Source organism: Borostomias antarcticus, assembly GCF_949987555.1.
Source record: "Borostomias antarcticus genome assembly, chromosome: 1".
Lineage (NCBI taxonomy): Eukaryota > Metazoa > Chordata > Actinopteri > Stomiiformes > Stomiidae > Borostomias > Borostomias antarcticus.
In genome coordinates, this window is record NC_140234.1 from 30714737 (window position 1) to 30739528 (window position 24792).

General features: G+C 44.3%; 2 protein-coding genes across 2 annotated transcripts in view; both read right to left on the reverse strand.

Moving 5' to 3' along the window:
- Nucleotides 1-1185: 1185 nt before the first annotated feature.
- Nucleotides 1186-12544, reverse strand: LOC311317082 (PHD finger protein 12-like; the record flags this gene model as incomplete). Its single annotated transcript, XM_084448088.1, has 15 exons — nt 1186-2689; nt 3430-3587; nt 3781-3863; nt 3976-4074; nt 4403-4564; nt 5025-5126; nt 5598-6246; nt 6645-6797; nt 6883-7047; nt 7910-8042; nt 8180-8297; nt 9973-10429; nt 10669-10741; nt 11911-12071; nt 12479-12544. 15 exons carry the CDS (start codon nt 12542-12544, stop codon nt 2344-2346), a joined length of 2925 nt encoding a protein of 974 aa, XP_084304214.1. The 3' UTR covers nt 1186-2343.
- Nucleotides 12545-21136: 8592 nt separating this feature from the next.
- The window catches only part of LOC311326430 (seizure protein 6 homolog), a gene marked incomplete at both ends in the record, with an annotated part of 58373 nt that continues 54717 nt past the window's right edge, over nt 21137-24792 (reverse strand). Inside the window, 5 exons of the mRNA XM_084459323.1 lie at nt 21137-21238; nt 21426-21525; nt 21731-21839; nt 22704-22742; nt 23049-23243. Of these exons, the coding sequence (XP_084315449.1) occupies nt 21137-21238; nt 21426-21525; nt 21731-21839; nt 22704-22742; nt 23049-23243 (545 nt within the window). The remainder of the gene's footprint in view (nt 21239-21425; nt 21526-21730; nt 21840-22703; nt 22743-23048; nt 23244-24792) is intronic.

Genomic DNA, 24792 nt, shown 5'->3' on the forward strand with positions numbered 1-24792 from the left:
TTATATATTCATTTACAGCGAGGATGGTTTAGGGTGGTTGCCAGAGTAAACCTGTGTTGTTGTGTTAGCCTGTAAGATTGACAAATGGCTACAGAATATGAATTCCAACTGTAGTAGCCTGTGTAATCAAGCGGACCACTGTATATTTGTAACATTTTCGCATGTATCTATCCATCTATCTAATTTATCAAGTTGAATACTGGAGAAAACTATACCCACATTTTATTTTGCTCGCAGACTACTACCCAAGTAACTTCTAGTAGGTATTTTCAGTAAGACTTTCTATTATGCAATGCAATATGTATTTTTATAAGAAAAAATGAGCCATGTAATAATGGTTGAATTGTCCAACTCGTGTTTGACTAATTGGTATGCTATCAACTGTAGAATATGATGGTTACCTTAGTTACTATAGAATATGATAAATGAATGGTTATCTTAGTTACTATAGAATATGATGAATGGTTATCTTAGTTACTATAGAATATGATGAATGAATGGTTCTTAGTTACTATAGAATATGATGAATGAATGGTTCTTAGTTACTATAGAATAGGATTAATGGTTACCATAATTACTATAGAATAGGATTAATGAATGGCTCTTAGTTACTATAGAATATGACGAATGGTTATCTTAGTTACTATAGAATATGACGAATGAATGGTTATCTTAGTTACTATAGAATATGACGAATGAATGGTTATCTTAGTTACTATAGAATATGATGAATGAATGGTTCTTAGTTACTATAGAATATGATGAATGAATGGTTATCTTAGTTACTATAGAATATGATGAATGGTCATCTTAGTTACTATAGAATATGACGAATTAATGGTTATCTTAGTTACTATAGAATATGATGAATGGTTATCTTAGTTACTATCGAATATGATGAATGAATGGTTATCTTAGTTACTATAGAATAAGCGCACAGCAGCACTTCTCCCTGCCCATAACTGAAGATCGCTCCCCGTCTGAACCTTCAGGTAGCACTGCCAACAGCCGGCCATGCAGTCTGTCCACTGGGAATGGCTGTTTGAATGTCCAGCACTCAGTAAGCACGATGACCTCGTCAAAATAATGCAGTACACGTTTTTTTTTTTTTTTTTTTTTTTTAAATGCGTTCTTAAAAAAATCTTTCAGTATTTACATTTTAACAAGACAGGCAAAGACGGACAATATAGAAGGAATATATATACACAGTATAAGAGTACAAGAGGACATTTGAAACGATTGCTAAAATGATACCTGGGTATTTACAAATGGACTCCAGCATTGAGGACACAGGTTTCAACTGTTCTTTTACACCAGTTGTCAAAAAGGAGTCTGTGCAGAATCATACTGTTAAAAACCTATAAACACAATGGTGTACGCAGGAGCACATATCCAACTGAACAGTACAGAATAGTTTATATTCATTCATATACATACATACAAATGTGTGTATGAAGAAGTATGAGTGTACCGATTCATACCCATACTTTTTCATATGCACATATATATTTATAGCTACCTGTGGTGCAAATATAACAAACATGGTTTTACAATCCAACAACTGCTTGATCTCAAAACAGGTTTGGGGTTAAATGGGCTGGCTCGCAAACTATGGAACCGTTATGAATGAAAGAACTGTACAGGTACAAAATAAGCGTAGGCTACCGATTGGATACAAATGTTCAGTCAGTTTATTATCTAAATAAGAGATCTTTGATAATACTTCCAATTCCATGCAAATATATAAACAGTTGAAAAAAAAAGAGGTTTTCATTCCCTGTGTAGCAACCAGCTCTCATCCTGACAGAGGGGTGAGAGGGTTGGGCTACAGAGCTTGACCGTACGGGCACTTGTTTGGTGGCAGGGTGCTTTGCACTGCCGCCTCACAGCCAGAAGGTCCTGGGTTTGATTCCCAGCAGGGGGCGCTGCGTTCTCCCAGCGGGGGGCTTATCTCTCCGTCTTCTCTGTGTGGAGTTCCCATGTCCTCCCCGTGTTCACAAGGGTTCCCCTTCCTCCACAAAGAACTCCGATATAAAAAACATGCAGAAACGGAACAGGTTGCTGTCCTGTCCTGTCTCTGACCAAGACACGGACATGAGTACTTGGATTGGTCCCCGGGCGCCGCTGGTGAGGGCTGCCCACTGCTCCTGGCTGCCCTTGGAGGAGGGACAGCGTGGGTGGAATAAAGGCAGTGAACAAATTCAGTGGGCTGACCGCTCCTGCATGCGTGTGTGTGTGTGGTCGTGTCGCTGCTCCCTGCACGCGTGTTGTGTGTGTGTGTCAACAGCTGTACAGTATGGGACAATAAAGTGGATTTCCTTTCATTCATTCTTTCATTCATTTTCATTCACTCCCATGTGAGAGAGCTGCTTTGTGTGCCCCCTCCTGGTTGGAGGCGGTAGTGGCGCGGGCGGAGGCCTCCTCTTTGGGCTGCCTGCCGGCCAGCTCTGCGATGCTGAAGACGAACTGCAGGCATCCCAGCTTGACGTAGCTGCCGTGGTGCAGCAGGGCCGTACCCTCCCACCCTGCCCCGCTGCCCCCGATCAGGCTGGAGCTGCTGGCCTTGCAGCTGCAGGAGAGCCGGGGTCCTCCTCCTCCTCCTCCTCCTCCTCCTCCCTGGGGCTGGCTGCTCATCACGCCCCCTGCTGGCATCAGCCCAACCATGGTGCCAGACCTCTGCTCCGGCTCCCTGCTCTTACAGTGACCTGCAGGGTGGAGATGGAGAGAGAGAGACAGGTCTTAGTGACCTGCAGGGTGGAGATGGAGAGAGACAGGTCTTAGTGACCTGCAGGGTGGAGATGGAGAGAGAGAGACAGGTCTTAGTGACCTGCAGGGTGGAGACGGAGAGAGAGACAGGTCATAGTGACCTGCAGGGTGGAGACGGAGAGAGAGACAGGTCTTAGTGACCTGCAGGGTGGAGATGGAGAGAGAGACAGGTCTTACAGTGACCTGCAGGGTGGAGACGAAGAGAGAGACAGGTCATAGTGACCTGCAGGGTGGAGACGGAGAGAGAGACAGGTCTTAGTGACCTACAGGGTGGAGATAGAGAGAGAGACAGGTCTTAGTGACCTACAGGGTGGAGATAGAGAGAGAGACAGGTCTTAGTGACCTACAGGGTGGAGATAGAGAGAGAGACAGGTCTTACAGTGACCTGCAGGGTGGAGACGGAGAGAGAGACAGCTTCACCCCAGGCGCTCCAGACCGCAGGCCGACACCCCCCACCCACACCCTCCCTGCCACTACACTCACTGTGTACGTTGAATAATGGAATTCAGGGGGATTTAAATAGAAGTGTGTGTGTGTGTTACTCACAGTTGTCATGTATGCCTATACACTTAAGACTGAAACTTGACTGAAACAACATATCTGTGTGTGTGTGTGTGCGTGCGCGCGTTCGCCGGCAAGCTTAAAGATGAGTGTGTTTTGCACGAGGTGCGTGACTCACGGACGAGGCCCGGTCCTCTGGTCGGCAGGCTGGCGGCGGCGGGACAGAGCGCGCTCTTCTCAGAGAAGTCGCAGGAGTAGAGCACGTTGTCCACGGTGGTGCCGTGCTCGCTGTAGTTCAACAGCTCGTAGTGCTTTGTGTTCTACAGACCCACAAACCACACACACACACACACACACACACACACACACACACACACACACGGGATGTCAAACACACAGACGACGGACGTTCACGTCTCTTCGGACGACCGCAAACGCACAAATAATCGCAAATACAACGATGGCAAAACGGTGATGGTACTGACTGAAGAGAGGTCTCGTTCACCAGCGTACCTCATCGTAAAAGATACAGGCGTGTTTCCCGGATACGTAATTGCACTGTCCGTAGTTAGTAAGGCACACATCCATGTCTGCACCTGCAGAGGAGTAAACCGAAGTCCAGATGGAACATGAGACCTCAAGCAATGTGCCTCATGTGTACATAATATATATATATATATATTATAATAAGTTAACATCCTTCCTTACCAGATCCTATGTACAGGGTCCTGTAACACATGTTGATGGCTCCTCCTCTTCCCAGGAGAGGGTAGAACGTCGCTCTGGCCTTCACTTCCTTAGTCTGGGCTGTGAGGGGAACAGAACCAACATGTTTGCACACACACAAACACACGCACACGCCTTGCCTATGGTAGCTTATGACAACTTGATTTGGAGATTCTGAGATCGACAGTGCCGTTAACAGATTTACTGTTAGTGTAAGCGAGACTAGTCTCTAAGGCTCTTCTCTAGGACTCAAAAGCACTCGAGGTAAAACTATCTGCTAAATAAAAGGTATTTACACTTAATATCCACAAGGCGTTGAACAATTCTGACTAGTGACTTCATGCTACCAACACATGACAAGACTGCTTTGACAGCCAGAGAAAGAGGAAGGATTCGAAGGTCTCCGCACTTTCTTTACGTGGCGTCAGAGGTTTGAGTGCGACGGTGGTGGGTGACGGGGCGGCACAGCTGCTCTGAGGGGTGGGAGGAGCTTTGGGTGGAAATAGCTGCTGTATTCTCTGCAAGGCTAGAAGTTTGACCAGCTCCTCGTCCAGCTGGTTCAACTCAATCTCTGTAAAAAAAAAAAAAAAAAAAAAAAAAGCATGTGAGAGTCAATAAGGTACTGTCCTAACTTGTAGGCATAGTAGGGAAGAATTAAGGTTTCTGAGTGTCATTGATAGGGCTGAGTATCGATTCGAATGTCAAGAATCGATTCGATTCCGATTCACAAGGTTCAGAATCGATTATCACGATTCAATTCGATTCAATATCGATTGTGCTAGTAAAAACTGTTTTTTTTAAGCTGTAACCTTAATTAAATGACTGCCAAGTTATGCAACACATCAATACTAGGGCTGGGTATTGATACTGATTTCCAAAAATGAATGAATTAATGAATGAATAAATTAATGAACTATTCATTCCTTCGTTTATTCATTCATTCATTAAATAAAAGATCGATTTGGGGATTCATGAATCGATTCTGAATCATTTGATGTGAGGTGTGTATTAGAAGGTGGTTTCCTCCATACCTCCATCCCCATCGATGCCCCCCTTCAGGCACCCAGACAGGTCAGCTGAGGCGGCGAGGGGGCTGAGGGCTCCGAAACTGGCCTTTCCGTCCAGGGGGAACCCTGCAGAGACACACGACACGGGCACTCATCCGAAAACGTCACTCTGGACAGGTGGGAGAGCTTGTGAACAAAATGAGTACGGGGAATCTTCCCACTTGTAAAGACAGCGAGGAGAGATGTTCAATCAGTTTCTGAGATGCCATGTTTCCCTCCAGAATGAAGCTGTGTCTGTCTATAGTTTCATGTATTATAAACTGTTTGTATTGTCTGTAAGACAGACAGACAGACAGACAGACAGACAGACACTACTGATTTAAATTTGGTATTGCTGCTGCTACCCTGGCCAGATCTCTTGCAAAAGAGATTTTAATCTCAATGAGACGTCTTGGATAAATAAATGTAGAATGAAAAGAAAAGAATGATCCCAGTGGAATTAATGTGCATATTGTGGTGATCTGCAGAAGATGAGCAGTGGTTGTTATGATCTGAGAGCAGGAGTGTGGTGAGGCGGGGTGTGGGGGAATGTCTCACCTGTTGACGGTGCGGAGGGGAGAGCCGTGGCTGGGCCGGGCTCTCTGACGGACCTGGGCGGGGTGAAGGTGTGGGCGCCAGAGCTGGGAAGGCCGGGCAGAGACGACGCCGGACCCGGGGGGGCGCCGTGGGTCAGGGTCTGAGGGCATACCGTGTGGGAGGGGGTGCCGTCTCTCAACGCGCAGGAGTCCAGGGGCTTCGTACTCTCAGTTTTAACCATGACCCCTCCTTTGTGGTTGGGGGGGCCTTGGGAGGCGGCTGGCAGGGTCTGGGGGGGCTTCAGTCTGTGTTGGAGCTCAGTCTGTCTGCAGACGTCCGAGGCGCCGTCAGGTCTGTTGGCTTTAGCGAGGGGTCCGTTGGGTTGCGTACAGTTCTGACACGGCCTATCTGAGCAGCCACAGCTCGCCTCCTCCACGGGCCTCTTTAGTGCAGAGATCCCCTGGTGGGCATCAAGGGTACTGCATGGTTTAGAACAGGGGACGGGTGAGGCTGTTCTTCCTGACGAGGGCTGCAGTGAGTTCTGCTGCTCTGTCCCCACACACAGCTTGATGTCAGCTTCCTTGGAGTCCCAGTGTGACAGAGACGACATATGCTTGGCAGATAAATGACGCAGGATGCTGCACTGCAGCGAGATGACGTCTCGCAGCCACTGTTTATAAAAAAAAAAGAAAAAGAAAAAACATCTTTAAAAAAAACTAACAAACACAGTAATAAGAGAGTCTCCAGAAACGCCCTACAGAATATCAATCTACAGAGACTACCTGCTCCTTTGGTGTCTTTAATGGGTTATTTACTTGCAACCACAAGTGCATGTTTCCCCCAAATAATTCATAAGTACAATTAGAAGTAAGAGGTCACTGATTGATAATATAATCAATACAATTTTTGAAATATATTTTTAAAAACTGGTTATGAGTTCTGACAAGCTGACGAGTCGTGTGCTGTATTGTAGTGAGTGAGTGAGTGAGTGAGTGAGTGAGTGAGTGAGTGAGTGAGTGAGTGAGTGAGATGAACACCAGTGTGTAAGCTACCAGCAGCTGTGCCCACCTCCTGTTGCTCTAGTTCACTGGTGAAACGCTGTGAGGAGCATCCGTGCTCCTGGTCGGCAACGCCGTTACAGACCAGCTCCCCTGCGCGGGCGGCGGCGGGCGCCAGCAGGGGCGGAGGGTTGTGGTACTGCGACTTGATGCCATCGGGAACCTTTTAGACAGAACAAGGCTGTTCACTAGAGAACATTTCCAGGGCGTTAGGATGAATAAGCATTATTGCTTCATAGAGTGTGAACCTTGAGTGTCTTTTTCCTGTGCGGGTGGGCACTGTGGAGGTTGGGCGGGTTTCGTCGGTGGACCCGGCGCAGGAAGTCCACCTTGACGGCGTGCTGGGACATCCGGTCCTGGAAGTGGTCGAACAGCTGGCAGCGGTTGGCGAGGTTCAGGCTCCTCTGGTTCAGCTGGTGATCAACAAGGCGACAAACGCTTGGGTGAACGATAAATTCGAGTCAAACCTCAAAACGGAGACCCGATTCCTGGAATCTAGGGACACTGGTGTGGTAGTCAAGTGGCGCGCGCTGTCTATCAAGTATCAAGGTCATTTGTGAGATATTCAACTAGGGCTAGGTATCGATTCGAATTTCAAGAATCGATTCGATTCCGATTCACAAGGTGCAGAATCGATTATCACGATTCAATTCGATTCGATTCAATATCGATTCGGTCAGTGTTACTAAAACCTTTTTTTTTTTTTTAGCTGTAACCTTAATTACATGACTGCCAGGTTATGCAACACATCAATACTAGGGCTGGGTATCGATACTGATTTCCAAAAATGAATGAATCATTTAATTAATTAATGAACTATTCATTCCTTCATTTATTCATTAAATAAAAGATCGATTTTGAGATTCATGAATCGATTCTGAATCATTTGAATCATTTGCCTGGTAAATAGCAAGCGATGAGGAATCGGACATTCCCAGTGCTTCCTGTCTCAGAGACGATAGGAGACCGGGCTCGGCCTGAGGGCTCACGGGCGAGGTCGCTGACTTTGATTACACCCTGCGACAGTAGTTCTGCATCTTCCTAAGATACTAAATTATCAGGGCAGGTGTGTCATTTTTACACTGTATTTTACTTGATTTCTTATCTTCATCTTTGAGCTGCATGTGTTTGCATGAAAGGTGCTATACAAAGAACGTTTTGTTGTTGTTATTATTAGAATTATAATTATAAGCCGAAATGCTTGGTGTCTCTGCTTCTGTGGCTCGCAGCTTGATAAACCCGCAGGCTAGTGATGAAAGCTGGCGTTTCTCTCACCACCAGGTGCTCTATGTGGTTGGGGCACATCCAGGTCCCAGTGGGCATGGCTGTGAGCGGCGGGTCCAGACAGTCCATGTGGAACAGCAGGGGGCAGTAGTTACACTGGACCAGGGGGGCAATCCTGCAACTCCTGCGGGGGGTGGGGGGGTTGGTGAGGACCAGAGATCAGGCTGTGCTGAGCATCTCTACTGCTCATACACACACACACACACACACACACACACACACACACACACACACACACACAGACAATCAGAAAATATGTACCTGTTGCAGGAGAAGCATACTTTCATGGGTAGGGGCACCAGTCCGCCGGGGTCTGTCTCCTGCTGCGGCCTCCTGAAGGCCTTCCCCATCAGCTCCTCTCTCCGACGCTTACTGCTACCTGAAGACGCACAGAACATCACCCCATCTGTTCATCCTCTGGAATGAGTACCTGAACAGTGGCCTCAACTGACACCGTTTTGTGCCCCTGCCCTGAACTTACAATATGAGCCAAGCAATGGTGGTGTGTGTGTGGGGGGGGGGGGGTTCCTGATAAGACTCTGACCACATATCTCCTTCCCTTAGTCCCAATCTCCTACCCTTAGTTCCTATCTCCTACCCTTAGTTATCCAGGTTAGATAGATAAATACAGACAGACAAACAGACATATAGACAGACAGACAGACAGACAGACAGACAGACAGACAGACAGACAGATAGATAGATAGATAGATAGATAGATAGATAGATAGATAGATAGATAGATAGATAGATAGATAGATAGATAGATAGATAGATAGATAGCATTCAGCGTCAGCCATTTAACCTCTGGAACTTGTCCAGAAAGCTGCTGCTCACCTGGTGTTCAACCACCCCAAGTTCTCCCACACAACTTCCCTTCTCTGTTCCCCACACTGGCTCCCTGTAGCAGCTCACATCTAGTTTTAAAACTCTGGTAATAGCCTACAGGGCCAGGAAAGGAACAGCTCCCTCCTATCTCCAGGCCATGGTCAAACCCTACACCCCCTCCCGACCGCTATGCTCTGCTACCTCAGGGCTACTAGTTGCCCCGTCAATCCGAGGCCCCTGTGGTCGATCGACGTGGTCACGGCTCTTCTCTATCCTGGCCCAGTAGCGGTGGAATGCACTGCCCACTGATATCAGGACATCAGAGTCACTGCCCATCTTTCGTCACAGGCTCAAAACTAATCTCTTCAAGAAGTACTACCACGATCCTCCCTCTTAAGCACCCCGTGCTCGCCCCCAACGGGACCCCCATCCCTCCTGAAAGACCCAAAATGCCAAAAAATAGGACTTTTAGATCGCTAACATTTTTTGCATAAGTCAATGGAAGTCAATTGCGAAAATTAGCATTGCAGCTAGCGGACATTTTCTGACAGTGAGAGATGATGAAATGAAAATATATTCTGTTGCTGTAGCTAGATAAGTAATGTAACCACAGTTTAGTCTGGATTTTGATGTTAGTAACTATGTAGGGCATACATTGTAGGCTAACATTAGCTATGTGTTGAGGAGTAAATGGGTCAGTTCCCATTTTTTCCCATTTAGGCTATGCATTTTCAGCAGTGCTTTTGCAATTTCTTTTCTGCTGTTCAGCATTCACACATTTTCTGCAGGATTTTTTTTTTTTCCAAAGTAATATGTTTTAATCTTTCGTAAATAAATATTGTTAATATTTATTTACCTAAGTTATGTGCACTAATTTCCTTTGTGTAGAGAAATGCACCGATAAACATCTGCCTGTGCACGTCTATGACGACACTGTTGACACCATGTATCTGTGACACTCCCGCCCCATGACAACACTAGTTCTGGGGGTTCGGGGGGCCTACCACCCCCCCTGACAAAAATCCTAGGGGAAACACTGAGCACTTATTGGTTTTTTTAGTTTGCTATTCTTGCACTTTGCCTCCAGCACTAGATTATGCTCTTAGTCACGTTCTAGAAAGGAGATGCACTTGTGAGTTCTGGCAAGTAGTATTACATTGGCTTTTCCTATGTTAAATGCAATGATAGATAGATATATATAGACAAATAGATACTGAGGGCCTGACCTGGCAGTATGCTGGTGCAGGTGAGCTCGTTGGGAAGCTGGAACTGCGTGGGGTTCCTCTCCATGGCGGCGGTGATGAGCAGCTGGAACGGCCCCTTGAGGAGGCGTGGCGAGGGGGGAGCGCCGCCCTCGGGCTCGGAGCCATGGGCCTCGTCTTCAGCCTCCGCTGTCTCCTCGTCCGCCTCAGTCTGGTCCTCCGAGGGGGTGGGCGTGGAGGAGGAGGAGGCGTTGGAGATGGGCGTGCCCGGCCGGCTGCCGCACCTGTGCCGCTCCAGGAGGCGAACTTGGGCCACAGCCGCCGCCCTCAGGCCAGGTCCCGCCGCCCCGGCTCCAGAGGGCACGCCGTCCAAGCACAGCGGCCCGGAGCCCAGGTCCAGCTCCGCCGTTGGGGAAGAGGAGAGCCTGGAGAGAGGCCTCTCCGGAAGTCCGTTGGTCTGCTCCGCCTTCTGCTCCCTCTTCTGCCAGAGGTGGGCAGGAATTAGCATCCAGGTAGAAATCCAGTTCATTGCACTGATAACCCTATTGCTTTGTTTCGCTCCCCTGGTCTTCCTCACCTTGTGGTGTTGGCTCCACTATTAACTCAACACAGTTGCTTAACAATAATAAAATGATTCATGAAGCATTTTTCATTGTCTTAATCTCAAGCATTGAAGTGTTAAAGAAACTAGCATGCAATAGCAACTGGCAGACTGCTCACCTTGCTCCTGACATTACAGCGATGACACATCCAGTCACCAGGGGGCAGCATTGCTTCACTCAATGGCGGGTTACTATGAGAATCAAACACAAAAGAATAAGCCAGAAGTGACCTGCTAAGAGCTGATGCCATCTGGGCTTGAGGCTCTGGTTACATTTCCAAGTAATTAATTTTGAGTTCCATTCATCTGTGTGTTCTACCTGCAATTGCATTGCTTGAGGAGTTGTTCCAACTTCAAATACACCAAAGTCCTAAAAAGTCGTATTTACTAATTCACCAGCTGTGAAGAGCAAGATGAAGAGGTGGCAAGGAGGTAGGTAGGAATGCACCATTAGGCTAACTGGGGGGTGAAGTCGGAATGTACCATTAGAGACTAACTGGGGGGTTAAGTCAAATCTATCTCTGAAGACCCAGCGCTGCCACAGGGATGTGACAAGGTTATGCAAAACAGAATCATTGCCATGCAGGCACATCATCCTGCTAAACTGTGTTTTACTGCATTAAGAGGTGATGTGTTACTGAGATCCTTCACATTAGTTTAGGTAAGCAAATTAGAATAATGGTTCCTCATACTTTGTCTACCAATATTACATATAAAATGTATAATATGGATATATAGTCTATATATTTCTGTCTGTGACCCGTTTTTAGAATTTTCAAATGATTGAACTTTAATTATTGAACATGGTCAAATAATGTGATGTATGACAAAATTCGATGGGAAATATTGTGGATATATCTCACAATATTTCCCATCGAGTTTTGGCATGATACATCACATTATTTGCGGAGAAAAGCAAGTACAAAAATCAGGTGTAAATGAAAAAGGGTGCATCCACAATGATAAATGAGGCCCCAGGTCGCAGTCATTCCGCGGCAAATTTTAACCACCAGATACAGACTGACTCTCCGAAGCCATAAAGCTGTTTTAACCATTAGATACTGACCGACTGTCCGAGGCCATAAAGCTGTTTAACCACCAGATACCGGCTGAACGGTCCAAAGTCGCCACGACGCTGTTTTAACCACCAGTTGACTGTCCAAACAAAGTCGACATAAAGCTATTTACAAAGCACGGGATTTCTAATGTATCTGATGAATGAAAGTTGAGCGCGCGAGACCTTTCGAATGTGCTCGCGCTACATTGTAGCGACGTTATTCGTCCAGCGAGGCACGCAGGCTCATTGCAAGATCTTTGCGGTTTAGGTTACATAAATGTACTGTACACTACTGTACACTCACCAACACTGTAGGTGGAATGCAGCGGGACAGTGTTCACAGCACAGCAGGTCCCCTCCCTCCCGGCAGCTGTCGCAGGTGTCGTGGTTGCTGGTCCTGGCCGGTCTGCGGCCGGTGCTCTCTCCGTCCCTCGACTTAGGCGGCGCGAGCAGCGTTTGAATTTGCTGGAAAAGTTTGGTGTCTTTTAGCACGAGAAACTGGATGACAGTTAAAGCCTTCCACTGCCCTAGTAACAGGGACATAAATAGGAGCACTATTGTACAGTATACCATACTGTAGGTCCATGCTGTTGTGATCAATTAATTTAGCTGCCCAACAGTCAATAATACATTACAGTTAATCGATAAGTAAGTTCAGAACCTTTCCATACGTTAGGTGGTTCTGCAGTCAACTATACACACGGCCTTAACACAGGCCTGTTCTAGTCTGTACGCTGCAAACAGTCTCTCAATGAATGATTCATCATTAGGGATGTTACAAGTGACACTATTTAATATGGCAATGCGTTTTGCTTCCATCAATGTCTGGTTAAACTGCTGTATCCAGGCCCAGAGAAGCTCCATTGGCTCACCTCCATTAAACCCCCAGAGGTGTCCAGATCGTACACAATCGTTGGGGTCTCCATTTTGTCCCACATTCATCCAACAGCCGATGACTTCTCTTGCAAGTAACTACCGTTAGCTAGCAAGCAGGCTAATGTCACACCAAGTGTCACTGTCCAACAGCGAGTGCCTCAATTCACTATTTTGTCTGCTATTGCTGACGTTGACTAACTTTAGTTATAGCTTTAGCAAAGGAAAATCACATCCAGCCAAGGTTGAAGACTGAAGATCAAGCTAGCTAGTTACCGTCCAGCTTCCAGGGCGAGCTAGCCAGCAACGTTAGCTCTGGTTGGCAACCAAACCAGCGCTCACAGCTAGCGAGCACAATTCTAACGTTAACCAACCTAAACCCCACTACAGTGCTTGAGCTAGCTATGCAAATTATTGCGTTTCTTGCAGCTACTAACAAGCGATTGCCGAGCATGAAATCTGGCCTTGCTAGCTAGCTAACACTAGTTACCACTAGCTAGCTAGCCATGGCTCTTGTTTCTGCTCCTGCTAGCTGCTCGAATAGAGGCTTGGCAAAATTGCAAACCCGTTGGTTCCATTGTCGGACAAAATGTATGCATACAACCAGGCACTCTAAATTAAGGTGCGCGGCAGTTCCAGCGCACGGTTTTTATCAAGCGTTTGGTTTATATTCCTAGAACAAAGCAGGTATCCACAGATATGTTGCTATTATTGTTGTGAGAGAAAAAAAACAGGCATCAGGCATCAACATTGCTAGCTACTAGCAACATCCCCTCCACAGCTAGCAGCGTGAAGCTAGCCTCAACAACCACACGCATATCCGGTAGCGTTCTTGCAAGGAATTTCAAAATGAAGGCCCCGCAAAACTTTTTTCTTTTTTTTAATTTGACTGTGAAGACATTTAAAAAGAGCACTTTAGTCCCAAATACGATAGAAAAAAAGCACAAATATATAATTACAGAAATAGATATATATAGATATATATATATTAATTATTTTAAATGTTAGTTAACTAATTTATATGAATCAGGTTCAATTAGTGAGGCTGGCTCAGCTACAAATAGTGACCTCTCAATATAAGGTGTAATGGATTCAGGAGAGTGAGAGGAACAATAATAATGTAATAATATTGGTACATTTATCATCATGCATAGGTGTGGGATAATAATTCAGGAAACTTTGTGTTGGTCTGATCATGCGTATAAAATATTTAGGCTAGGCTAAATCTTTTGTGTTGATACCAGATTTCCTCTTTAAAAAACACAACTGTGCTTTTTATGTACACTGCACCTCTCGGTTTGAATGTGATGCAATATATATTATTTATAGCTTACTGACATGTAACTACTCTGTAGCAGTCCAATATGGCATACCAGCTGCTCTCTCTATCTCTCTACATCGTGTTAATTAAAATGCCAGGCACCCCTGCCATGAATCAAACCTTCTTTACCCCTGGGCACCAGGGGTACCTGTTACCGAAGCAAGTAACGGCACCAGACTACTGGTCTGCCCTGCACCACTGCCTCCTGTACACAAAAATACTGAGGCTTGAACGGTACATTTCCTAGACCATTAACACATACAGTATGTTTCTGTCTCTGATTCTACAAAACAGTTATCACTAACAGTACTATGTCCTCTTCAGCCCCGAAGGAATGACAAGACATCTCCACTTTTGTTCTGATTTGAGGTGTTATTAGGGCCCGAGCACTGGCGGTGCGAGGCCCTATTGAATTTCGAAGAATTATTATTCTCCTACCTTCTACCTTCTACCTTCTTCTTCTTCTTCTCCCCAAACAAATGCCTTTTTGGCGGCCTAAACATCGATGAAAACGGATGAAACTTTGCAGATACATCAGTCCCGGTGAAAAATTTGATAATACATGGGTGACGGAAATGGGCGTGGCAAAACGGCTCAAGAGCGCCCCCTGGAAAGTTTAAAATGGCGAGCCCCACCTTTCAGTTTGATGTAGGCGAACGAAATTCGGTGGGCATATGTATTTCATCGAGCCACACTTAAATGTCTCTTGGAGCTATACCCAACATGCAACAGGAAGTCCGCCATTTTGCTTTTAATGTGCCATTTTGTCCTTGTTTTGACCATTTCCATGCCTCGTACTTCAACGAACTCCTCCTAGAGATTTCATCCGATCAACTTCATATTCGGTCAGCTTCATCTTAAGACCTTTGTGATCAAATGTTATCAAAAAAATTTAGTTTTCACCACACACCCTTGCCGTGGCGCCCCGCTAAAGTTTGACATTTCGCCATAAAACACGAAGTCCTCATAACTCCTCCATACATTATCCGATTTGTCCGATATATCTCACGCTTCATGACGGTTCTGTCCTGAACACATCTATGTGTCAGTATTGCATCATACTCATAGCGCCACCTATTGGTGAAACAGGAAGTCCTCATAACTCCTACATACATTATCCAATTTGTCCGATATATCTCACGCTTCATGAAGGTTCTGTCCTGAACACATCTATGTGTCAGTATTGCGTCATACTTATAGCGCCACCTTTTGGTGAAACAGGAAGTCCTCATAACTCCTACATACATTATCCAATTCGTCCGATATATCTCACGCTTCATGAAGGTTCTGTCCTGAACACATCTATGTGTCAGTATTGCATCATACTTATAGTGCCACCTATTGGTGAAACATGAAGTCCTCATAACTCCTACATACATTATCCAATTTGTCCGATATATCTCACGCTTCATGACGGTTCTGTCCTGAACACATCTATGTGTCAGTATTGCGTCATACTTATAGCGCCACCTATTGGTGAAACAGGAAGTCCTCATAACTCCTCCATACATTATCCAATTTGTCCGATATAGCTCACGCTTCATGACGGTTCTGTCCTGAACACATCTATGTGTCAGTATTGCGTCATACGTATAGCGCCACCTATTGGTGAAACAGGAAGTCCTCATAACTCCTGCATACATCATCCGATTTGCACCAAATTGCTGATGCTTCATGAAGGTGGCCTTCTGAACCCATCTATGTGTCGGTATTGAGTCACACTTACAGCGCCACCTACTGGTGAAACAGGAAGTCCTCATAACTCCTACATACTTTGTCCGATTTACACAACATTTCTCACGCTTCATCAAGGTACTGTCCTGAACACATCTATGCGTCGGTATTGAGTCACGCTTAGAGCGCCACCTACTGGTGACAGGAAGTTTCTGTCAGTACTGGACACCGAAATAGCCCACCCTTTAACGGCGCCACACCCCGACCCGCGTGGGGTGCGAGGGCCCGCTCACTGCTGCTCGCAGCACTAGTTCTTATATTGTTTTTCTAACATTGCCCTAGCTGATGCCTAGCAGGCCTAGCACTGTAGTAGCACTGGGTTAGGATTAGTTAGTTTTGGGTTAAGCCTACAGCTGCTTTGTTGATGGAAACGTTCAAGTCCCTCTGTTGTCTGTATTGGGCGGCTGTAGCTCAGTTGATAGAGCGGGTCGTTCAATGATCGAAGGGTCAGTGGTTCGAATCCCAGCTCCGACGGTCCACATGTCCTTGAGCAAGACACCTAACTCCAAATTGCTCCCAATGAGCACCTTGCATAGCAGTTACCGTCATTGGTGTGTGAATGAGAGGCCATTGTAAAGCGCTTTGAGTGATGCTAATGTGGAATAGCACTATATAAGTGTAGTCCATTTACCATTTAGGCCTTAGCCTACTCTGTTTCATGCAGAAGCATTACACAAACATGGTGACAAGTGTCATGGGAGAAGAGTAACTGGAATGCCTCAACAATGTGTGTGTGATAGATAGAGAGAGGAATGCATTTATAGTAGGCTACGTCTATTACAATTGCAGGGTCCATCTTTGTCAAGAGTTTTGCTTTGTGTGTGTGTGTAATAATTTTAAGACATATTATCATTATGTTCCAAACCATGGTGTTTCCCTTGCTAATAACATTAACCGCGAGACACATTTCAGCCCAAACTCTTATTATGAAAAGAGAGTGCGTTGTCCAGCGCGTTTGGCGACCAACCCGGATATGCTATTGAGGCTTGTTGAGGATTGTTTCACGCTCATCACTGAGTTGGCGCAACCGGAAATGCCGTTTTGGCATGCGCGAAAGAAGTTGGGGGCTTGTTTAAGGATCAGCACTAGGCAGTCGCCAATAGTTGTGGACAATCAAGAACAATCAGCGCCTTGCAGTGGAGGTATTGGAAACGCTTGCAGTGCCCATTGAACCTTTCCGAAAATGTTGTCCGACTTTAGCCGTCGAGTAGAGGCAAAGAAGGAGGAGGCTGTGACTGTCTGCTCCAGTAGAAGTCCCTTTACGCTGATAAGCAGTGTCATGGCCTTTCACATAGTCCTAGTAAATATTTATGAAATAAGTCATATTCGACGCTAAATAAGACATTACATTTGTCATATAATGTATTATAACCGAGCAACAGTTGTAGCTCATTTTTCATGTAGGCTAACATGAACCTAAACCTGATGTAGGCAGGGTTGCTGTTGAACAGTGCAAACTGATCTCCGACCTGTCTGTGTTGCATATTCATTTAAGCTTTTTTGCTTCTCGCCATATTAACTGAACTGTCTGTCTGTCTCCCTCCATCCCGACCAGTCGTCACCTGACGCTTTCAGATTGCCAGGTAGGCTATTCCACGTGACAAACCGCATTTCCTCAGAATTCCCCTACAAACAATGATGTCATTAGATCCCCCTAATCAGATTTTAAAGGCAGATTGCAAAGTGCATTGCATTACTTTCTTTGAATAAAATTGCTATAAACAAAAGTATGTTTGGTTGACTGGTTGATTACATGCATATGCTAGGCTACTGTTTATAGAATACTTAATCAACAAATTACACTCAGTTTGCATATCCAGTTTTTCTGAATAACTTTTATTGAAGATGTGTTTTTGTTCATGAAGTGGCCTCATCAGCACACTATATACAATGAATCAAAAATAGATTATACAATCATCATCATTGTCATCACACCATCTTGCATTGATAAATATTCTCAAGTGGAAATGTTAGAAATAATGAGAATTTGAATGGTGATGTGTTATCTAATAGGTTCAGCTAGGTGTTTTCAAACAAATACATTGCATCACTACACAGCATCCCTTTGAGAATCACCACTGTGGCAAAGCTGTTGGAAAAATATTTTACAATAGCTTTTAAGTCTGAAAAGTCTGAAAGCTCTCCTGGTCAGTTCATTGGCAATGAAGACGAAGAACAGAAAACACTGATTGGTAAATTGAACACAATTTTTACTTCCATTTAAGTATCTCTTTTTCTATGGTCGGCTACTTATGAAATCAAAAACATGACATATTTGAAATATACAGAACATACATAATGTGAGCATTGCTTGGTAAGGGCCTTCAATTTAAGGCACGTTCAGATTTCAAATCCTTGGAGATCATTGAACAAATGTTTCCGTTTTTTTTAAACATGGTTATGAATGTGATTTATACAATTTAATTTGAAAGTATTGTACAGCATACTGTAATACTTCATATCCAATGGATCACTGCTTGAACAACACACTAGCTATTGTGTTGTTACAGGAACAAGAAAAGAAAAACATACTAATTTGCATTTGGGACCCGTTGGGTACAAGCCTAGCATTTACTGTAGCATACGGTCCCGTTTTGCCTTCCACGTTTCTGTGATGACGTAGTGTATTAAGTCTTTAAGATCAACGGATAAAAACTGTATAAACTCTGCTGCTAGGCCGATGCTGTTGAAGCTCTACAAAAATAATACCGTGGCCCAGTCTTTGTGGTGGGGAAGGTCCTCAGAGATCGTGTTCTGTAGAGAGGACAGGGCGAAGGGTTGACAGTGGAGGGTTGAGAAGTGCAGACAAACCTCCGAAAGGCAAACAGGCTTGATATCTGTCCATGCTGAAACACAGGGTCAGGGCCTCTAAATAGAGACCTCATACTCTTGTGTCTCCTGTAAAAGACAACATTCTTTGTTAATAACTAAAGAGAGGATAAATGGTCCTCATCTAACAACAAATTGTAAACAAATATAAAGGAACGATATGAGGTATGATCTCATGAAATTAACAGTCACAACAATACAAAGTTCAGAATGTCCCATAGGAGTAAAGATGCCTACTCTATCACTTCTAGGGGGCAGTATTCAGTTAAAAATGGAGGTGTACAAATCACACCTGCTGCATGGGACATCTCCCCCTCCCCACCTTTAATAAATAACTGAAAGAAAGATGCTTAAATGGCATCCAGGCTAAGTAAACTATGAACTGATATATTGTATATTTCATACTATTAAAAAATAAAAAAAACATTTTAATATTATTTTGACATTTATGTTGGTTTACTATTGTACTTAATTCTTCACTGTGTAGTGATTTTGTTATTAAAGTTAATAAAAAAATTAACTTAAAAATTAACTTAAAAACTTTACATTGGAATTGAGTTAAGAAGATAGGATACTCATATTGATAGATTCACTTGTTGCAGGCAAGTCAATATTCCTCTTATTTGTCACATGTATGGTGCACAGTCACAGTAAAATGTTGCTGTCGACTCCCAGATTATGCTCATTACAGTTAGACTCCAATACTCAATTTACACATTTACAAATGCTTTGCTGCTAGGGAAAGGGATGTCTGGGGCCCCCTGCTGGAACTGCTGCCTCCGCAATCCGACCCCGGATAAGCGTATGAAGATGGATGGATGGACAAATGACACAAGAGGTACCCTTCCTATAGGCTACAGTAAAAAGATAAGGGTCAGATGAGATCGATATAATAAATAATCCTGGGGGTGTGCTGACATTTGCATTTGCATGTGGTTATGTTAATAAACACTAAATATTCTGATCCACTAGATATAGTGGTACTACACGCTCATAACACAGACATAATTACAATGTGGAAGACAAGGTGGTCAGTTCAAACTGCCAGACATTTCCATTTTCACCTGACAAGAGGTGACAGTGACTTTAAATTGAGTTCAACAAACTTACTGACCCACTAGAATCTGCTCTACTAGACTGGATTTTAATACAATGAGCTTTAAGGTTCAGGCTGTGAAATCTCATCTGTTTCAGGGAATTATGTATAGCAGGGAATACATTTACATCCACTCAACCCTGGTTATATACACTGTAGGGAAATGGGAGATTTGGGCCGCCGCTACAACACGCTTGAAATTGAAATGGAGAGATAGATTGGTATGCTCTACAGGATGTATTGTAACAGGAAATATATATACAGTTAGTGTCCTCACCTCACTGTTCTTCGGGAGTGCAATCATGTCGAAAGAAGAGACAGAGACAAGTAGTTAGTTACCGTGAAGCACTATATTCATTAAATAATGCTATAACGACCTTGGGCTTGACTTTCATGAAGCTGCTGTGTGCTGGAGAATAAATACACGTTATTCAGCGTGATCAATCACCTAAAATGTCAGTCATGATGTAAAGTCAGCAGTGATTAAGTGGAGTTAATGTAAACAGGGTGAAAATGCAGTGCATGCAATATAATCTGTATTTAGAAAGTACTTTGTGGCCAACTAGCTTGTGGCCAACTTTGCACCTAGATTCACAGCAAATGTGTGCCTCTTATCGTGCCTCTTATCGTAATGATATAGCAAGGACAAACTGACAGTCTTTCCTAACCTGTTAAGTGAGTCTATTATTAAGTAAACATTTACATGCTTAAACACTTAGTTACCTGAGCAACATTCTGGAACCATCAGAGGAAATTAAATTGCCCTTATCAGTACCTAAAAGTGAGCGGACTGTGGCTTTGCAAACCTCAATTACATTTCCATATTGTCACTTTACAGTAGATTAGATCTGGAGAAGGAATCTGCAATCTGGCAACCCAGGTGTTGGCTCACATGCATGGACTCATTTTAGATATGGCACAAATGGTAGCAACCAAACACAGCCTGGTTTTGGGGACAAATTCCTACCGACACTTTTTGTGAACAGGTGGAAGCTCTTGCTAAGGGCTTCTCACAGTCAGGGGTCAGTTCACTCAGTGTCCAGGTAGTCTTTCTACACTGTTATGGCCCCGTTGGTCTAGGCAACGGGACCTATAACTAGGTGTGTTGGCAGTGGTGAAGGAGGAACACAAAGTGACACTGAAACAAAGGATAAAATAGGAATTCAGGATTTATTCCTATAATGCAACAACACAGGAGACAAGGGAACAATGAGCAGTGCCAAAGGAAAGAACTCAGTAAAACTCCTGACTAGTCTACCTATCCCATGACAACTAAACTATCTAACAAAAAGTACATGGGTGGCACCTGCCCCTAAACCTAGTGTGCATAACAATAGGACCGCCTGCGTGATGAGATGTATGCCCATGGGCAGCTTACCTGTCCCCTTTCCCCTGTGCGTTGATAACTGAAATAACATACAACGTATGAATAAAGTATGTCAAATGATAATGTAATAGAACTACAACAAAATGGCGATACTGAACAACATAGGATACTTAACACAACACTAACTGACCAGGCCAAAACAAACACATAAGACTAAGCAAACAAACACCGCTGACAAACAAAACACACTTCACAACATAGCGAAAAGGAGTCAGCTCCAAAACAAAGGACAGGTTGGGGTATATATAACAGAGAAGAGGACACAGATGATTGGACGCCAGGGACACCAGTTAATTGGACACAGCTGCACGGAATGGAGAGATGACAAAGGGGAGGAGGGAACCAGCAAGGAGGCGGGACGAATGGAAGGAGGGAATCTGCAAGCAGGACACCTGAATGAATGAATGAATGGGAGAACAGAAGGGACAACCAAAACACAACACAAAAGGGACAGCAAAACACACAACGCAACAAACACAGGACATTACTATGGTCACCCCTGTGGCCATAACATACACACACACACACACACACGCACACACACACACACACACCAAATCAGGGCAAGTGTACACTTACTGCCGTCTCGTAGACAGAGTTGTCGAGGGTTGATTCTACAGGGATGTGATTGTATGGTAAGTTGGTGGCATTGGGGAGACGTAGAGACTTCCCCTGGACCCTGAAAAGGCACCCAGTGAACACACACACACACACACACACACACACACACACACACACACACACACACACACACACACACACACACACACACACACACACACACACACACACATATTACTGTCACATAGGGTACAATAGCACACTTACAAAAGCATAACATTAACATAATGTCTTTCTTTGGATAGCATCAACACTGTGCCTACTTTGAGAAGTAGAGGTAGATGCCAGAGATGAGGAGTAGGCTGAGGGCCACTGGGATGAAGACGGCCAGGGCCACGCCGGGCCCCTCCATATTCCGCTCTGCACTGGACACTGGGAAGAGAAACACGTGGACAGATAAACAGGCCATCCATCCCAGAGTGGATTATGTTTTAGTCACTTGTTTAGAAAGGAGATGAAATTCTGGCAAGTAGTACACTGACTACCTATGTTAAATGCAATTATTTTAAGTTGCTTTGGATAAAAGCGTCTGCTAAATCAGTGGTTCTCAACCTTTCTTCCCTAAAGCCCCCCTAATTTACACCTGATGGGATTTGACCCCCCCCCCCCCCGCCCCCCAAGTCGTTGTGAACGTCCAGTCTACATCCTACGGAGGTCAACACTGGATGTCCAGTCTACGTCCGACGGAGGTCGACAAACACTGGACGTTCACAATGACTTCCGGGGGAGGGCAAATTCCATCAGGTTTAAGTTAGGCTACAATGAAGCGCTTCGACAACTTAGCAGTAACGGGTTGACACGATTTGGAGTCTCAGATAAATTTGTAACAAATTAGAATTGTAGTGTAGTAGGCTTTTGGCCCTATCAGGCATAATCATGTATTTTGTTATAACTGCTATGTGATATGTCAATGACATGATTCTTTAACAAATATTTGTCTAGCTAAATATGATATTAAGGCCTCAATTCATAGGCCGTAGGCCTGGCGCACCCCCTGCGTTGGCGCCCCCCTAAGGGGGGCCTGGACCCCAGGTTGGGAAACCCTGTGCTAAATGACTGTAATGTAATGTAATGTAATGGTCTAGTAACCCCACATATGCGCTCTCCAGTGTAGCATGCTTGACATGACTGCTAGTCATTTGACCCCACACAGTCTCTTGATGAAAATAATAATTGTGCTCTGTAATCAAATGATTAGCACTTTTGTAGTTTTGTTGTGGATGTGATAGCACTCACCATCCAGCCTGCGCTCACCGACGTGCTCCAGTGAGTCCGCTGGAAAAGAAAAGAGGAGCTAAACATCACTGTGGTGAAACATAAAGAAGGATGGACTTTTAAAACATGGCTCAAACATTGGGCCTTGTCTGTGCTCTGCACCATTGCAATACAAACACATTTGCTCTTTATAAACACTGTATTTATAAAATGTGTTCAAAACTCTGGTCCTCAGATGTACAGATTTTTAATAAGCATCTGATTCATACCGCGTGAAACCAGATACTCCAGTCATGTGAACAGTTATTGATTGATCAGTTACTGTACTGTAGCTTGTCAGTGACAAATGCAAAATGCAATTCCTACCTCTACAGACAGGGGGCAGGCTGCTCCACTGGGACGGGTGTCCAGGGACACAACGGAGGACAGGCTCCCCCAGCAGCTCGTGGCCTCCGAGGCAGGAGAAGCGGAGGGTCTCGCCTGCCTGGAAGAGGCGTTTCTCAGAGCTGGGCACACTGAAGGTCGGGGTGCCTGGGTTCTTACACGGCTCGTAGCTCTCAGCTGGGAGAGGGGGAAAAAGAGGATGAATACACACACACACACACGCACACACACACACACACACACACACACACACACACACACACTCCATAATGACCTTAAAGAGCAGAACATTTTGATAGTTGAATGGTTTCTGTAGATGTCGTAGCATTTAGTTAACACACACACGTACACACAGACATACACTAGTCCACCACCGGCTTTAGGCCTGGACCTGGGCCCAGTCCCCCTTCCCCTCACCCTAACCCGGGTACGTATCCTTTTCCTACCCCCACCCTACCCCCGACCCCTGCCTCTACCTGGACCCAGGCGTAGGGGTGGGACGTATGCCCACCTCCCTTGTTCTCTGTAAAGCGCATTGTGTTGCCTCTGGGTATGAAATGCGCTATACAAATAAAGCTTTGATTTGATTTGATTCTGTAGCTCAAAGTATGAAGGAGTTGAAGGTTGAAGAAGGTTTCAAAATTTCCCCATTGACTTCCATTGATTTTTTTGTTGAAAAAGCAGAATATAAAAATTTTAAGTATAAAAGGTATTACAAATCTGAAAGAAGTCCCATAATGTCCTTAAGGGGCTGAACATTTTGATACTTGAATAGTCTGAGTAGCTCAAAGTACTGTATGAAGGAGTTAAAGAGAGCCAAAAAAATAAGTAGAAAATTGCATATCCTGCAGAAAATGCAGAAAATGCATGAATGTGAAAAATCTGAAAGCTCAAATGCAACACTGCACAGCTGAAAAACCTGGAAGCTAAAAAACCAGGAAGCTGAAACGTGAAACTGGCAGAATTGGAAGCTGAACTGCATTACCTAAAGAAACTACAAACTTAATCGTTACAAAAACTGTAAGATAAAATGTAATACTGTCATAGCTGAAATATGGAATAAATTATGGAATGTATAGCTAAAAAGCTTGGAAGTTGAAAAACCTGGAAGCTTAGTTGATATGTGGAACTGTCAGAATAGGAAGCTGGACTGCATTACCTAAAGAAACTAAGAACTTGAATACTTTTAAACTTTTCAGCCTAGGTAGTTTAAACTTTGAACTGAACCTGTAGCTTTAAATATGAGCAAGTTGTTTAAATTCTACTTATGACCCTTAGTGAGCATGCATATTAAGTAGAATGGCAAAAGGATGATGCTTTAAAGCAATACATAGCGTTTTTTCAGATTTGCGCCCCCACAGGCTCTTTTTATTATTTTTTTTATTTTTTTTATACCTTTATTTAACCAGGTTAAAAACTCATTGAGATTAAAATCTCTTTTACAAGAGAATCCTGGCCAAGAGTGGCAGCAACACAGTTTCCTGAAAAAAAGACATAAAGGTTACGATACACAACTAAACATTAAGGTTACGATACACAATGACAACAAAAAACAACAATAACAACCGCTACAACAATGACAACAAATGTTAACAAGACTAGCTCAAAGCGCAAAATCAGTAATAGTTTATATGACGATCAGTTAACAATTACAACTACCAATAGATTGGGTTTCTATAGCCTTTACAGCACTTTTGAATACATTTAGAGTGATTCTGTCCTGGAG